This window comes from Festucalex cinctus, chromosome 15 (genome assembly GCF_051991245.1).
Source record: "Festucalex cinctus isolate MCC-2025b chromosome 15, RoL_Fcin_1.0, whole genome shotgun sequence".
NCBI lineage: Eukaryota > Metazoa > Chordata > Actinopteri > Syngnathiformes > Syngnathidae > Festucalex > Festucalex cinctus.
In genome coordinates this window covers 26,346,319-26,361,961 of record NC_135425.1, presented here as the reverse complement: position 1 = coordinate 26,361,961, position 15,643 = coordinate 26,346,319, and the positions used below count along the sequence as shown (strand labels likewise).

The 15,643-nt window shown below is 37.4% G+C and overlaps 1 protein-coding gene across 3 annotated transcripts; it reads right to left on the bottom strand.

The window, feature by feature from the left end:
• Positions 1 to 21: 21 nt before the first annotated feature.
• Positions 22 to 15,238, bottom strand: xrcc4 (X-ray repair complementing defective repair in Chinese hamster cells 4). Of its 3 annotated transcripts, XM_077497159.1 has the most exons (8): positions 7,934 to 7,978; positions 7,189 to 7,276; positions 6,154 to 6,297; positions 5,764 to 5,954; positions 4,824 to 4,990; positions 4,010 to 4,242; positions 2,487 to 2,616; positions 22 to 809 (listed from the first exon to the last, which is right to left on the bottom strand). In XM_077497159.1, coding segments are annotated over exons 2-8 (966 nt in total). In that variant the 5' UTR covers positions 7,190 to 7,276; positions 7,934 to 7,978; the 3' UTR covers positions 22 to 709. The 3 variants fall into 3 exon arrangements, with proteins under 3 accessions (XP_077353285.1, XP_077353283.1, XP_077353284.1); XM_077497157.1 differs by lacking the exons at positions 7,189 to 7,276; positions 7,934 to 7,978 and adding an exon at positions 14,861 to 15,238; XM_077497158.1 differs by lacking the exon at positions 7,189 to 7,276 and having other exon boundaries at positions 7,934 to 8,093.
• Positions 15,239 to 15,643: the final 405 nt, after the last annotated feature.

The following is a 15,643-nucleotide window of genomic DNA, read 5'->3' as shown; positions in this document are numbered from 1 at the left end:
AAAAAAAAAAAAATTGCCACCAGAGGGTGCTACACCTACACAAATGGAAATCAACCTGAGTTTTTTTTTTTTGGAACACTGCTTTTAAATATCGTGGACATAACTCCGACGACAAAATTGCGGCAGTTTTAATATCACGACATCCATATATATATATATATATATATATATATATATATAAATACATACATTTGTATTTAATTGTTGAATTATATATTTTTTTTAAATCCGTTTTTAATCATTTATTTATTTAGTAATTTAATTTTGGTAGTTTTGGTCCAAACTGCCAAGTTATTGTTATGTTATTCAAATGAGGGGGCGGTCCTAAGCGTGTCTTGGGTTGGACTCCGCTGTTGCAAATACATAAATGACTAAATAAATAAATTAATAAATGACTAAATAAATGAATGACTAAAAGTGAAAATAAAAATGGACATAACAAAAATGTAATTCAAAAATGAAATACAAATGTTTTTATATATATATATTTTTTGCTTTTTTATTTCCATTTATATCCATTTTTATTTTTGCTTTTAGTCATATGTATATTTATTTAACCATTTATTTATTTTGAATTTTGGCAGTTTTGGTCCTCCATACTACACAGTCCCACTGCGGACCCCCCAGTTTAAACATCAGGACTATAACGTCCTGGATGGACGTCTCCAAAATGTGGAGCTTCTTCTTCTTCTTCTTCTTCTTGCGCGAGTCAGAAGTCCTCAAAAAGGTCCTCCGCTTCTGCCGCCGAGACGTCCCGCTGGCGCTGCGGCGGCGCCGGCTGCTGATTGGACGCTGCCGGCGAGTCGCTCCTGCCACGCACGCACACACAGAGGGCGGGGTCAGCGGTCTTAATGAGGCTAGTTTACAACAGCCGCTTCCTGTTGAGGACAGGAAGTGGGTCATGTGATTCACAAGCGGCAAAAACTGCAAACACATGGACGAGCTGGTACCTGCCGACTAATGAGCAGACGGACGGACGGACGGATGGATGAAGACGCTGCGCTTTTGTTTGATGATCACGAGCGGTTAAGAGGCATGTGCCTTTAAGGGGCGGGGCCCGGCAGGGTGCCCGGCGTGATGTCGGTGAGAATGATGCATCCCTCACTTCTTGATGACATCATCGCTGATCAGCAATCGATTACCGTGGCAACCCGCACTTCTTGATGACATCATCGCTGATCAGCAATCGATTACCGTGGCAACCAGGGTTATTAATATAGTTTGGGAACTTTCATTGGAGCTGGTTTTGACTTTTGTTTTTTAAATTGAGTTCCTTTTAATCATTTTTCAGGGTTGTTGTGTTAGTTTTTATTTGTTTTAGTTATTTAGAAAATTCTTCACTTTGGTTTCCTTTCAGTATTAGTTGTTTTTTTTTATGTATATTATTTGTGTGCAATATCTAATAAACAGCATGGTAAAATGGAAAAAAAAAAAAGTAACGCATTTCTTACCTAGCGTCACATTTTGGTTGAGTTAAATGAAAAAACAGGCGAAGCCGAGCCATACGAGCCAAAAAAGAAAGTCAAGCATGCAAAATTGTCGCGTGACACGCTTTCAAACATCTTTATTACGGTTAATATCCAAATAAATATACTTGATATCACATTTAAAAATCATCCCCAAAAGGCTCATGTACGGAATTAATTATCAATAGACTAAAACAAAAGGACATTTTCGCTATAATTAGAGTTTCAGTTAATTATTTTTTTCTTTCAAAAGCATTTTTACTTTTTATTTCATCAACAAAATTGTTTTGGGGGGGGAATTTTAGTTTTTGTGTCAACAAACGAGCACAACATCATCATCAGCATGCTGCTGGGACCAGTTAGCAGGAAACAGGAGACGTGTTCACTATGGGGGCGGGGTTAAGCCCAGTCAGGGACGCCGTTGCACAATTATGCGCTAAAAAACTCGAGCCAGGCCCCCCCTAAACAATCTGCCTGCCAAATGCATTTTTTCCTCCGACATGGACCAGAACAACATTGAGCACACACACGCACGCACAAACAAACGCACGTTGTTGCAGTGACTAATTACAAAAACATCACCGAAAGATTTCGATTCCTTCCAAAAGGTAAACCGGATTTGAAATACAATAAGAACGGCACCATCGTACTTTCGTGCCCGGTAACGAGCTGGGGAAATCCGGAAGTGGGAGCGAGTGCGCGCAAGTGAAGCCGATTATCTGCCTATGAACCAGTGATGATTTCATCCGTTGTCTTCATATTGTGTTTAAAAGGTTGGAAAGGCCTCATTTGACTCGAACGTAGCAGAAGAAGTCAGCAAGCGCATCGGCTCACACTTTGTAAATGGTCCTCGTAAAAAAGCGCTCGACGAGGACACGTTGGCTTCTTGTGCTCGCGCGCTGCCCAACATGGTGCCAAAAAACGATGCTTGTTAACGTTTCGTCGCTACGAAACAACCCAATAAAAAGAAAGAGAAAAAAAAAAAAGAAAGAAAGAAAGCAAGCACTTTGCCGCCTCTACCTGGCGTGGGCTCGCTTGACGGCCGCGTCCGAGGGTCCAAGGTGGCGGAAACGCCGCTTTCGACTGGGCGCCACGTCCGTGAGGTCACTCAGGCTGTCGTCCAATGGGGTGGGAGAGCAGGGCCCCGCCTCTAAAAAAACAGCAGACATTTATTTATTTTGTTTACACAGGACAGGACAGGCATGGTGCAGGAGATTTTATATGCAGATTTTTGATATTCCACGTCACAAATAGCGGGTACCACTGTTGTTTTAAGATGTAATATTATTCTTCACCACTAGATGTCAGACATAATTTAGTTCTATCGGCCCGTAACCGCGGCAACCGGAGCCTCCAACACAAACGTGTGCGACGAGTGGGGCTGTGTGAGAAAGTGGAAAAAGGGAGGGGGGGGGGGGGTGTTCTGGTGACGGGCATGTTGTCATTGCGTAAGCTCGCACGCGTGCAGGAGGCAAGCAAGAGGAAAATGTCAGAGGGGCTTGATTGGACGTGACGTAAAACAGCCGAGGCCCGACGGCCATGACGGCTTACATCAGGGCTCGGGTATGTCGCGCCTCCTGGTTTTTGCGCAACAACAACAACAACAAGACACAAACACATGTGCAAACTTTCAAGCTTCATGTCACACATGCACCGCTAGCGCTAAGCTAATGACGGAGCGTATGAATCCGTTGGAGTTGTTCGCTTATTAAATAGGGCTGTGCAATGAATCGAAATTCAATTACAATGTCAATTATGACACTCCACAATACATCAGCATCAGAGTTGTTGAAATTTATACATTTGCACCTTTTTTTTTTAATTATTCAAAAATAACTCATTTAATACATTTTGTTTCATTAAAAGGAACATGCATAATCATAGTGTTGCAAATTATTTTATTTGTTGAAATATATATACTTTTTTTTTTATATTTTCTAAAAAAAAAAAAAAAATGCCTACTGCACAGTGCACTAGCTGCACTCCAATGTCCAAAGTTTTTGCCAACATAAATAAATCAATCAATAAATAAATAAATACTATTTGGTTGAAAAATAACGTACATAATTAGGATGTTTCTATTTTTTTTAAAAATTGGTCTTAATATTTTTAAATGCGATTTTTCTTGTTTTGTACCAAAAATAAATAAAAAATGTCCAGCTGCACTCAAACTTCAAGTTTTTGCCAACAAACAAACAAACAAATAAATAAATACTGTATTATTATAAATTTTGTTTGGTCCAAAAGGAACATATATGGTGTTTCTATTTTTTTAAATTGGTCTTAATATTTTTAAATGCTTAAAAATAATCATTTGAATAATCGTGATTTCAATTATTGCCAAAATAATCGGAATTCTTCTTTTTTTTTTTTTTTTGCCATAATCGAGCATCCCTAATATTAAACATTTTGACTTGCGTGCACTCTTTAAAGCGTACCCGCCCTGAGAACTAGAGTGGTCTAACTCCATATTTTGTCACCTTGACGCTAAGTGCAGAAACGAGCAGCGAAAAGGTTTTCGGGTGAATGCTTGTCGACTGTACCGTGAGAAGTTGCGGCGACGTGCGGCGTGGGCGTGGCATCTTCGTCATCGGTGCTGCCACCGTACTCGTCTTCCCCCTCCTCGGTCGCTTGGGCTCCTTGGACCGGATCCTGGAGCGCCTTGAGCATTTCCTGCAGGCTGCGGATTTTGGCTTTCTTCTCGTTGAGGACCAGAACGAAGCGAGAGTAAAGCTCCGCCTCCAGGTCCTCCTTCCCGTTAGCGTAGCGCTTTAGCCTGAAAGGAAAAAAAAACAGGAATAAATTTGGGCTGTCAAAATGAATCGTTTTAATCATATCAACAGTAATTGTTCATCAATCCCCCCTTTTTTTCATACATTTTATTTGATATATTTTTAAATAAACACAATCACTGGTTAATAAACAGTAATAGTAAAAAGTAATAAACAGTAATAAATGCTTTTTTCATACACTTTAGTGCAAAATTAAAATAAATCCAATTCCTCAATTAATAAATTGAATAATCGATTCTAAAAATATTCAATGGCGACAGCACTACAATAAATAAAATCCACAATCATGAAAAAAAAAAAAAATCCCCAAATTTTATTGCAATTTATTTTTCATGCCACCGCAATATTACAAATTTTGGAGCATTTTTTTTTAATCCAATATAGGGATGTAACAATAATGGAAATATCACGATATTGTGACATTAAAACTGCCAAGATATATCGTCGTCGTCAAATGGGATTGGACAAGTAGTGAATCGAATCCGAAAAAAAAAAATCAATATCAAACTGAACCGAACTGAACTGTTGTGACTCAAAATAGGTTTGAAGAAAAAGTTGAATTTACTCATGGGTAATGCGCTGATGTTCTTGCCGGAGGCGTTGGTTGTGTTGCTGGAGCTCGTGGTTCTGCTGCTCCAGAGAGGTTCCCCTCTCCAGACTGTGAGTCAGCAAAGCCCTCACGGCCTCCGTCGGCTCCGGGACGGGCCTCAGCGACACGGAGCCCAACCGGAACTGCAGCGGGACAACAACGGGAAGACATTTACCAAATTTGCAACATGTGACTTTAATTGGCAGGGTAGAATTGAACTTGATTCATAACTGTCAGAGCAACAATGACAACTAGAAAATGAAAGCTGTTGATATCAGGTCACTTCCAGTGATTTTAGGTCACTTCCTGTTGAAACAGGTCACTTCCTATTGAAATTGGATCACTTTGTGTAGATTTTAGGCCACTTCCGGGTCACATCCTGTTGAAATCAGGTCACTTCCTGTTGATTTTAGGTCACTTCCAGGTCATTTCCTGTTGAAATCGGGCCACTTCCTGTTGAAATCAGGTAATTTCCTGTTGATTTTAAGCCACTTCGGGGTCTTTTCCTGTTGAAATCAGGTCACTTTCTGTTGATTTTAAGTCACTTCCAGGTCACTTCCTGTTGAAATCAGGTCACTTAGGCCACTCCTAAGTGTGAGTTAAGATACGAGTTTCATTTACTAACTCAAAACAAAAACCCAACTCAAAGCGTCTTTCCCTATTGACCTAAATGGGAATGCCATTAATCCGTTTGGTTTTTTTTTAAACATTTTTTTGATGCAGCCCCTCAACTGCAAAGAACGGTTGAAGATATGGTAATAATTACAAAAACGGCCAGCAGGTGGAAGCAGAGTATAAGAGATCAAAAAGGGCCATGTTGAAAAAGGCTGATTTCCCCACTGTTTTAAATAGATTTGTGAATAATGATGAAACTTAGCTGTATGCTAATGCTAATTGCTGCAAAACAGAAACTCACCGAGATGTCCTTCTGCACTTTGTCGTAGGTGAGCGTGAGGGCCGAGCCGCCGTCGGGTGCGGCCGGCTCCAAAGCGAAGCGGTACGATTCGGCATTTTCGGCCCCCGTCAGCGCCTCCCGGAGGTCCCGGACGTATTTCTCCCCGGACATCTCCAGTTCGGCCGCCTCCTGGCGCACGGACGCCTCGCTCGCTGCAACAAAACGCCCGTGGGCGCGGTCGTCATCGACTCGTCCGTTGCCGTTTATCAACAACAAGGTGGGCGTGGCCCAGCTTGTCTGTGAAATTTGGCTTGGTAATAGAAAGTAATGGCCGACGGAGCCCTGCAGATGGCGGCGTTGCGTCGCTTTGGATTGTTGTTTTGTTGTAGACCCATGATTTTTTTTCTTTACCTTCTCCTCTCCAAGCGTGTCGTCCATCGCTGAGCAGCACCTGGAAGCCAGATGCCAAGTCCCGCCCGCTTGGATCCACACGCAGGAAGTAGGAGGAGTCTGGCTCGGACGAGACGAGGATCTCCCTCACGGACGAGAGCATCACTGCGGGGCAGAAAAATGTTTGGGGATTTTTACAGACTCAACACTTGAAGTTGTTTTTGGGGTTTTTTCTAATTTTTTAAACATTGTTATTAACCCCTTCAGACCCAGAATATAATATATATAGTAACTAATTATTAATAATATAATAATATAATTATAATATTAATTCAAATTAATTTATATAAATTATGTAATATATTTATATAAATAATTTATAATATTAATTCAAATTAATTAATTATTAATAATAAAAAAAATAAAATAAGCTTGAGTCTTCTTCGCCTGAAGACTTGTGTCCATTTTCCTGCCACTCTTATGAGGCGTTCCCCCTAGTGGCCCGCCAAGTAATTGCTCAATAAGTCATAAACAATGGAGCCGTTATAGTGGCTGTGTAAGTCAATACAAATATTGCGATACTTGCGCAGGCGTATCGATCGATAATCTATCGGGAAGACAAAGTATAACACGATTGATCGTGATATCGATATATAACGTCACACTCCTCATTTGCATGATGTTAAAAATGTTGCATATAAGCTTGTAAGTTTGCAACATGTTACAGCCACATTATCCTGGCATCCACTATAATAACTAAAAACATGAGATACCCCCCCCCAAAAAAATCCCATGGTGTTCTTAAGTGGGGAAAAAAGTCAAAATCAGCATTGGGGGAAAAAATAAAATAAAATAAAAATAAAATAAAATAATAATAATAATAATTTTGCACAGCAGAAAAAAAAGTGGTGAGGAACATTTGGAGCAACTGCAGCGTCCATTAAGTCGACTATTTTTAGTCATGCCGATGTCATTTCCTGCCAAGACTTTTTTTTCCCCCCCGCTGAGTATTTACTCTTACTTGATGTGATTTGATTTGATTTGACTTCACTTCACTTAAAATGGCGCTTGGTGATTAGACAGCCGGTGTCAGACGTTGCCACCGCAGCTGCTCTGACATCACTTTCCTGGCAGTCGCCGTCACCTGAAAGTACATGCCAGGCATACGCTGCCAATGCTTACAAAATACACGAGACGGGCTGAAGTGCTGGAATGTTGTAGAAGTGACCATTTGGAAATGTCAACGCTTGCAGAGGCTCGTAGAAATAAAGTGTTGCACCCTAGTGAGGGATAAGCGGTTCAAATGATGGATGGATGGATTGCTATTTTACATATGGATCTGTTTCCTGGTTCTTTAAAATAAAAATTAAGAATGTATGGTAAATTAGTTATTTCAGAAGTGTGTAGCAAACTGGTAGGTCTTTGCATTAATCACTTCTCAAGAAGTAATTCTCGCTTTTGGCCAAACAGACTTAAAGACTCATGTCGACGTCACATCCGGCAACTGACAAGTCAAAAAAAAAAAAGGTGAGGGAAACATGACATAAGTCAAACTCTAAACGTAGATAACACGAACAAAACAAGTACTGAAACATTTATAGTAGAACATGCACTTACCAGTTGTTGGACTCATGAGAGCGCTTTAGCTTTTAGCTGGTTACCCTGTTAGCTTAGCTGGCTAATCATGGTCAGCTAAGATGCGAGCGCGCAGACGTAAACATTGCCAGGTTGAGCGGCCACACGCAGCGAGACGAGCGAATGAAACACATCAGTAAACAAGTTTGTACTTGCAATATCTTACCAACTTGTGTTTCCTTGTTGTGTGCTGGTTCGTTCATTTAAAAAAAAGAAAAGAAAAAGTGTCCAACTTGTGTATTTTCTGTTCGATAACTTCGCGGCTGTGTGAGAGTAGAACTCCTGTTACGTCATCACCAAGCGACAAACAACGCCTTGCGTCATTAAAACGAGTCCTGGAACGAATTAGATTACTGTATTTAATTAAATTTTTAATCAGTAATATTAATAACATCATGTGATATAAGAATATAATAGTAATAATAATAATTCATTTATGATTACAAGACTACTGTATTTTAACGGTATTACAAATCGAAAAGTTTAAAAGCAAAGTTCAAGAGCATTATTTAAATAAAATATGAACTAGTAAAATTGCAGAAGTGTATTTTTTTTTCGATGTACCAGTATGAGTGTAATGAAAATTGTATATGTGAGTATGAGGATGTGTTATTATTGTATATGTCAAAGTGCAGTTGTATGAACACGAGCAGGATCACACATTTTTCTTTTACTGAAATGTATTAACTTATTGTATTAATAATGAAATAAGTCAAAAGATACAAACAATAACGGGTAGGAGGACTTGCTAAATTGTTTTTAACTTCTTCCAACTCCCTTTGAACATGTAAACTACAACTAATGATTGCATAAGTTTATTCTTTTTTGGGTTTTTTTGTTTATCTGCTACCTGTTTATGTTTATATGTTCAATAAACAAACAAATAATAAAAATTATTATTATTATAATTATTGTTATTATTTATACTGTTTTTATCTTTTATCATCAAAACAAAAATAAATGATAAACAATGCAGCAGCAGCACTAGTATGTATGACTACTTGTATGTCTCCTTCCTTATTATAAAAAAAACTGCACCGATTCAAAGATACAAGTTGAACGTGATGAGTCAAGGGAGAATTTCTCCTGCATGCTTGTTTGGCTTCCTGCTCCGAGAGGCAAAGGCAACAAGCTGCGTGCCACATGTCGTCGTGAAGGAAATGAAGGGGATTAGGAGGACAAAACTCAGGACCAGCTCGGGCCTGCTGGACTCCAGCAAACACTCGTTTGTTCCTGGAATAAATTGATTGCGTTTGAGTATTCTCTATGAAGTAAACACACACACATTTGCAGTGCATGTGCGATTGGCAGTATATCACGGGAGGCCGCCATGTCAACGAGCACGGTGGGGAAATTTGCAGGGGCTTTTCCAAGAATCTGACAGCAAATTGTGATTGTTTATGCAAAAAAAAAAAAAAGAAGAAGGGAAAGACAGACAGTTAACAAACGTCTGATTTATTGCTGTTTGGAAAGCACTTTCCCCCATAGCAAATTAATGGAAACAACAATAATCCGTTCCAAGGTCAAAATTCTACCATCGCTAAACTTCACGGGGGATCGAAGATTTCCCACAGTCATGTCGTTTTCCCCAATTAAATGCTGTATCATGGAAATAGAAACAATGTGATCCGCACGGTCGGAATAACGTTTAGTAAAATCACGATGTATGCCGCCATAAATGTTAAATGACATCAACTGTTTTTTTTAATTTTTATTTATTTTTTATTTTTATTTTTTTTACAAGAAGTTAATTGGATAAAATCGGGGGGAGGAGTTCTTTAAAATGTGACCTCTATAATAGGCCAAAAAATGGGCCAAAATTTCAATGTAAATCTAAAATGGTGGACTTCCTGTTGCGTTTAGCATGCGGCTTCAAGAGACATTTTTGTATTTATTGTATTTTGTATTTCTTTGTTTTTTTTAAACTCTCACAATAAACTATTAAAATATCGGTTATTTTTGCCAGGCTTGTTGTGTGTACAAATTTTCATTTTCATCTCAAAATCAGCATTCTTTTTTTCTTTTCTTTGGCAACAGAGTTTGGGTCTTGTTGTTTTCAGATGACACTTCACACATTCCAACCACGCTGAAAAAAAAAAGGCTATAAAAGTCATCTTTGGGGCCATTTTCACGTTTTTTTTCAAAGTCAAACGACACAAGAGTTTTTTTTTTGTTTTTTTTTTTTAGTGGTTCGACCTGCAAGAGTGCAGGAAATTTCCTTTTCGAGGTGTTCTTATTGTTTATGACACAATAGCTGCATTGAGAAAATGTGGTCATCATCATCACTTTTCACTTTTACTTTGTTTTTTTTTGTTTTGTTTTGTTCAAGTGCAACCAGGTGGCATGAGTGAATGAAGTCTCTGTGCTGTTCTTACCACACGCACACAACAATCATTTTGGGGGTCTTGGAGGGGGGGGTAAAGTTTTTTTTTTCCTGTGTTGACTCCACAAGGTTCTTATTGTTCTTGCGAGTCCTCATGAGATGTAAAACGTCTGCACCGAATTATGTTTGTGAAAGTCTCGTTAGGACGCCTGCGCGTCATCAGCAACAATGATGTCACAAAGTGAAGTTTTGTAAATGCGAACACACACGCACACGGACGGAAACTTCTAGAAAAAAAAATGAAAAGTGTTCCGATCACTCGTCATTGTTTGTTGTTGTTTGTGCATCTTCTGTTTGCCTCTTTCCATGTTATTTAATGTTCATCAATAATGATAGCTAGAAGAAACTTGATTTCATCGGACATTTCTATTTAAAGGCAAGATTGCATTTCCAAATCCACATTTTTTTTTTTTTAAATGTGCCTATGTGGGCATTTGTGTGCGTGTGCATTAGTGTGAATTTATGCTCATTTATTCACCTGAAAACGAAAAAAAAAAAAAAAACTACTCTTCCTTCACCTTGAACCGGATACTTCATAGTCTCGTTCGCCAGAATCATGAAGTTCAGAAGGTCAAGGAGAACCAGAGGAAAGATCAAAGGGAAGACAGATGAAGCAAAGTGAAATCCAGCACCAACCAGACACCACCTTGCCACCCATGTGGTTAAAAAAAACAGAATATTTCACCAACCCCAGAAACCTACCATAAAAAATACAATAATAATAATAATAATAATAATAATAATAATAATAATTATAATAATAAAATAAAAATACAATAATAAAAATAAAATAAAATAATAGAAAAAAATAAAAACATAAAGAGCAATAGAAAAATAAAAATATACAATAAAATTATATATATATATATATATATATATATATATATATATATATATATATATATATATATATATTCACAATATATATATATATATATATATATATATATATATATATATATATTCACAATATATAGTAACATAATAAAAAATAGAGAAATAAAAAATAAAAATACTAAAATATAACAATAATAATAATAATAATAATAATAATAATAACAATAATAATAATAATAATAATAATAATAATAATAAAATACCAATTATTACCATGGACACCCCAAACTGTGGGGGTTTAAAAAAAATAAAAAAAAAGGTCTAAAAACCTTTTTTTCCCAATCTTGTCCAGGGGTGGCAAACTGCGGTCCTTGAGGGCCGGAGTCCTGCAGATTTTATAGATTTGCCTACTCGAAGTGCAGCTGATTCCAATTATCAGGCTTCTGCAGAGCTTGCTGATGATCTGATCATGAATCAGCTGTGTTGAAGAAGGGAAATATACAAAACCTGCAGGACTGCGGCCCTGGAGGATCCCGGATCTTGACACGTGTTGAAGCTTCTTATTGGCAGCGGCGAGACATGTGACATGACAGCCATTAAAGAAGCTTTGTCGAGGCTCTTTCTTTGAAGAGCAGATTGCAGGGCAGCATTTCTTCTTTTGGAGTCATTTTGAGAAATCAAACTTGAGGTCTGACACGACAATGGCAACACAGCAGCATCAAGCTAACCGAACCGCATTCAACATCTTGTGGCGCCAGCAACGCCGAACGAGAGCGCCACCTATCCTACACCTCCTAGGTGGGTTCATTTAAAGTGTCTTTTTGTCTTTTGTTTGTTTGTTTTTTCCACATCTTCATTGAGGCGCTTTCATCCAGTAAGATGGTGATCAATACCCGTGAGGTCACGTCGAGCGTGTTATTGTTTGACTTTGGCCTTTTCAAACAAGAATTCTCCCCGTTAATGTGGTCCGTCTTTGTGTTTGTAGGAAGAGCCGGCGGCCGCAAGGCCAACCCCGTCTGGCGTGTCAATCTTTTCCTGCTTCCGGGACCCGATTTGGTTTTCCTGCCCTCTTCAAAAGTACTCCTTGAACTGGCCAAAGATGGATTTGGTAAATTGCCTACTTGGACAACTTTCATTCTGCTCCTGTTTGGTTCTGTACTCAACTCTTACACAGTCACAGATTCTGATACGAGTATACAAAATGGTGGAAGATCCTTTTCAAAGAATAACACAACATAGCATTAGTGGTATCGGACATCCCTATTGACTAAAAATTGTGTTCCAACAGAATTTCTAATAATAGTGCATGAAAACCATGTTGCACTTTATTGTTAAATACTTTTTTTTTTAAAATTCCAAACATGTATATTAATTAAAAAAAAAAAAAAAAAGGCTGATTAAAAAAGTACACGTGGGAAGACAACATATACAAAACATATCAAGTAATATAAAAATAAAGCCAAAAATAAATACATAAAAATAATAAAATAAAAATAAAAAAATAAAGTAATTTAAACAAATGACACATGTTCGAAAAAGGAGTAGCAAGAAGTATAAAAACCCCTTCAACATCCGAAAAATAAATACAAAATAAAATAATATAATAATAAAAAATACATAAAAAATAAATAAATAAAAATCATCATTCCCAATTTTCACTCCAACAATACTAATACAATATAAAAAAAATAATAACATAATAATAAAACAAATAAATAAAACATTTTTAAAAATTTAAAATAAAAATCATCGTTCCAAATTTTCACTCCAACAATACTAATATAAAAATTAAAAATAAATACAATAAAATAATATAATAAAAATAAATAAATAATAAATAAATAATAAAAATAATAATCGTTCCAAATGTTCACTCCAGCAATACTAATCAAATATTAAAAAAAATAAAAATTAATAATAATAATAATAATAAGAAGAAAATAAATAATAAAAATAAAAATCAGCGTTCCAAATTTTCACTCCAACAATACTAATACAATATTAAAATAAATAAATACAAATAAATTAATAAAAAAAATACTAAATAAAAAAAATATACAAATACTCATTCCAAATTTTTCACTCCACTTACCGATATACAACAATTCTTTAAATGTTGTGCCTGAATACATTGTCTTTCAGTTATGTATTACCCTCAAACCATAAAGCCTCCATGTCTCTCTGTAAACATATTTTCAATATTGCCTGGTGGTAAAATTATGTCAGTAAATGTATCCATATTCTTTTCATTTTGCATCATGAATTTTAATTCCGCTTCCTGCAATTTTGAAATGTGAATTGCAATTGCGCTTCCCGCTCTTCACCTCCATTTCAATTCCAGAGTTGAACTGAGCAGAAAACGGTTTTTGAACTCAACGGTGGCGTTTTTCCATTGGCAGGGAAACCGGCGCACGAGTCAGCGGAGGCCGGGCAGCCCGTCTCCAACATTGCGCTGAGCTGGAGTTTACTCCAACTGAAGCGTTTTGTTTACCGCAGCTACCCCAGCATGAATCTCCGCGTGACGGGCTTTCAGTTTGCCAGGGTGGGCAAAGGGCGCAAGATCCAAATCGTACGTGCCAATTTGGTCAAGCAGCTCAAGGCGCTGATCGGCAAGAGCAGACTTTACATTGTGCCGCAAGCGCGCATCTTGCAGGTGAGTCGTTCACAAACCTTTGTTATTCATTTTATTTATACTTTTTTTTAATTCTCTTTTAAATGTAATGCTGCTCAGTTACTGCTGTTTCTTAATTGCCCCTAGAGGATAAATATATTAATTCAACACTCGCAAACATTTTCACTGAAGCAGCCTCCTTCGCTCCCGGCTATTTTACTGTTTTATTTTATTGATTTTGCAAGGCCACAGAATATTGTGTTATGTTGCTATTAAAACAAACCTAAAAAAAAAAAGGAAGATTAAGCCTCTTCTTTCATCAAGAAAAAAAAAGTATATGTATCTGTTTTCGAAGTTGCATCATTATTCAGAAACTTGTTGAAAACACTGAAAAAGAGCTTGTTGCAACATGGACCTGGTTGATCTCTTATACTCTGTTGCCACCTGCTGGACATTTTTTTTTTGTAATAACTACTGTTGCTTTAAGTGACCTCTTCGTGTCGGAAGCTGCATCAAAGCCTTCTGTATGATCTAGCATAAAAGAACAACATAAAAAACGTATAAATACGTTTTTAGGAGTAAAACAACGTATTACAAAACGTATTTATACGTTTTTGGGTTTGAATGATTCAAATTGAAACGGATTTAGAATCAGTACTTTATACATTTATTGTTGTTAGAACATTTTTGCACATGGATTATTTTTGAATAAATGTTTGTTGGGTTTATTAGATTAAAATAGAATAAAATTGTAATCGTCCTGAATGAAAAAAGAAGAAAAAAAAAAGAAAAAAAGAGATTTCATTTTTTGGCCATATCGCGCTCAGCCTTGATTACTTGTGCTAATTTCCTCAAAGAAAAATAAACAAAAGTAATTTCGTCAATGCACATTTTTCGCCGGACGAAAGCTAGACTAGATTGGACTAAAATGAAGACTGGACGAAAATGTACTTCCACTTAATAAAAACTGGACTCAAATCTATGGACATTTTAGTTCATTAACAATAATGAGATGAAAATAAGATTTTGTTAAAAAAAAAAAAAAAGGCAACAATTATAACGTTCCAATAATAATGTTAATTTGACGGCTAACTAATGCATGCTAACGTACTAGCTCAACTAGAATCAACCACAAGGTGCTGAATGTGCGAGTATATATGTGGGGGGTCAAATGTCACTTATGCTAGCGATTAGCATTAGCAGTACTTGTGTTACTTGAATCGAATCCACACGCACGCAGAGGGATTTCTCTCACATCCTACCTTGAAATGTGCTCTCTCTTTCTCTCCCTCTCTCTCGCCAGCCACGGCCCAGCTGTCTGTTCTCAGAGCTGCGACAAATTCTGACTCTGCAGGATGATCTTTCTCCTCCGCCATCTGCCGTCAGGCGCGTCATTATTCTTAACGAAGCAGCGGAGAGCCGCTCGCAGGATCCGGCTCCTCCCGCAACACGTCCCGTCGAGGAAGCCATGGATGTGTATGTGTCTTTTTATTTTTCGAACCCGCATTTTAAGATTATTCAACGGCATACGCGCTTCCTAGGCTACAAATATATATATATAAATAAATAAATATTGGCATAATTGATCGGGACTTTTTCCTTCTACTCTCTAATGTGGCTACAACTTACCCTGTGTATCAGAACGCACGGAATCACACTGCCCCCAAGTGGCCAAATCAGGTACAACATGAACAAGCGTTCCTAGTACCCAAACAAGGGCGGGACAGTACAAAATAATTTTAAGTGAAATCGATTTTAGGACATTTAAACTCGATTCTGAATTGTACTAAATGAGAATCGATTTTTTTTTTTGGCACACCCCTAATGTACACACTGTATGTACTGTATACACCGATTAATTGGAACATTTTAAGTAGGGCTGGATATCGATTCATATTTCCAAAATCGACTCAGAAGGGCCCGATTCGATTCGTTATTTGAAGGAAAAATACACCCAAAGTCGATGCTAACTTCCCGTTAGCATTTGCTAACTTCCTGTTAGGCTAGTAACGTTTTTAAAAACAAAGGCCTGATTATAATTGGCA

Coding starts and splice junctions, on each gene's coding strand:
- xrcc4 (XM_077497157.1), bottom strand. CDS start 15,068: ATGGCTTCCTCGACGGGACGTGTTGCGGGAGGAGCCGGATCCTGCGAG. Junction 6,298..14,860: donor AAGAGAGAGCACATTTCAAG/GTAGGATGTGAG, acceptor TCTGCCCCGCAG/TGATGCTCTCGTCCGTGAGG. Junction 5,955..6,153: donor ACACGCTTGGAGAGGAGAAG/GTAAAGAAAAAA, acceptor GTTTTGTTGCAG/CGAGCGAGGCGTCCGTGCGC.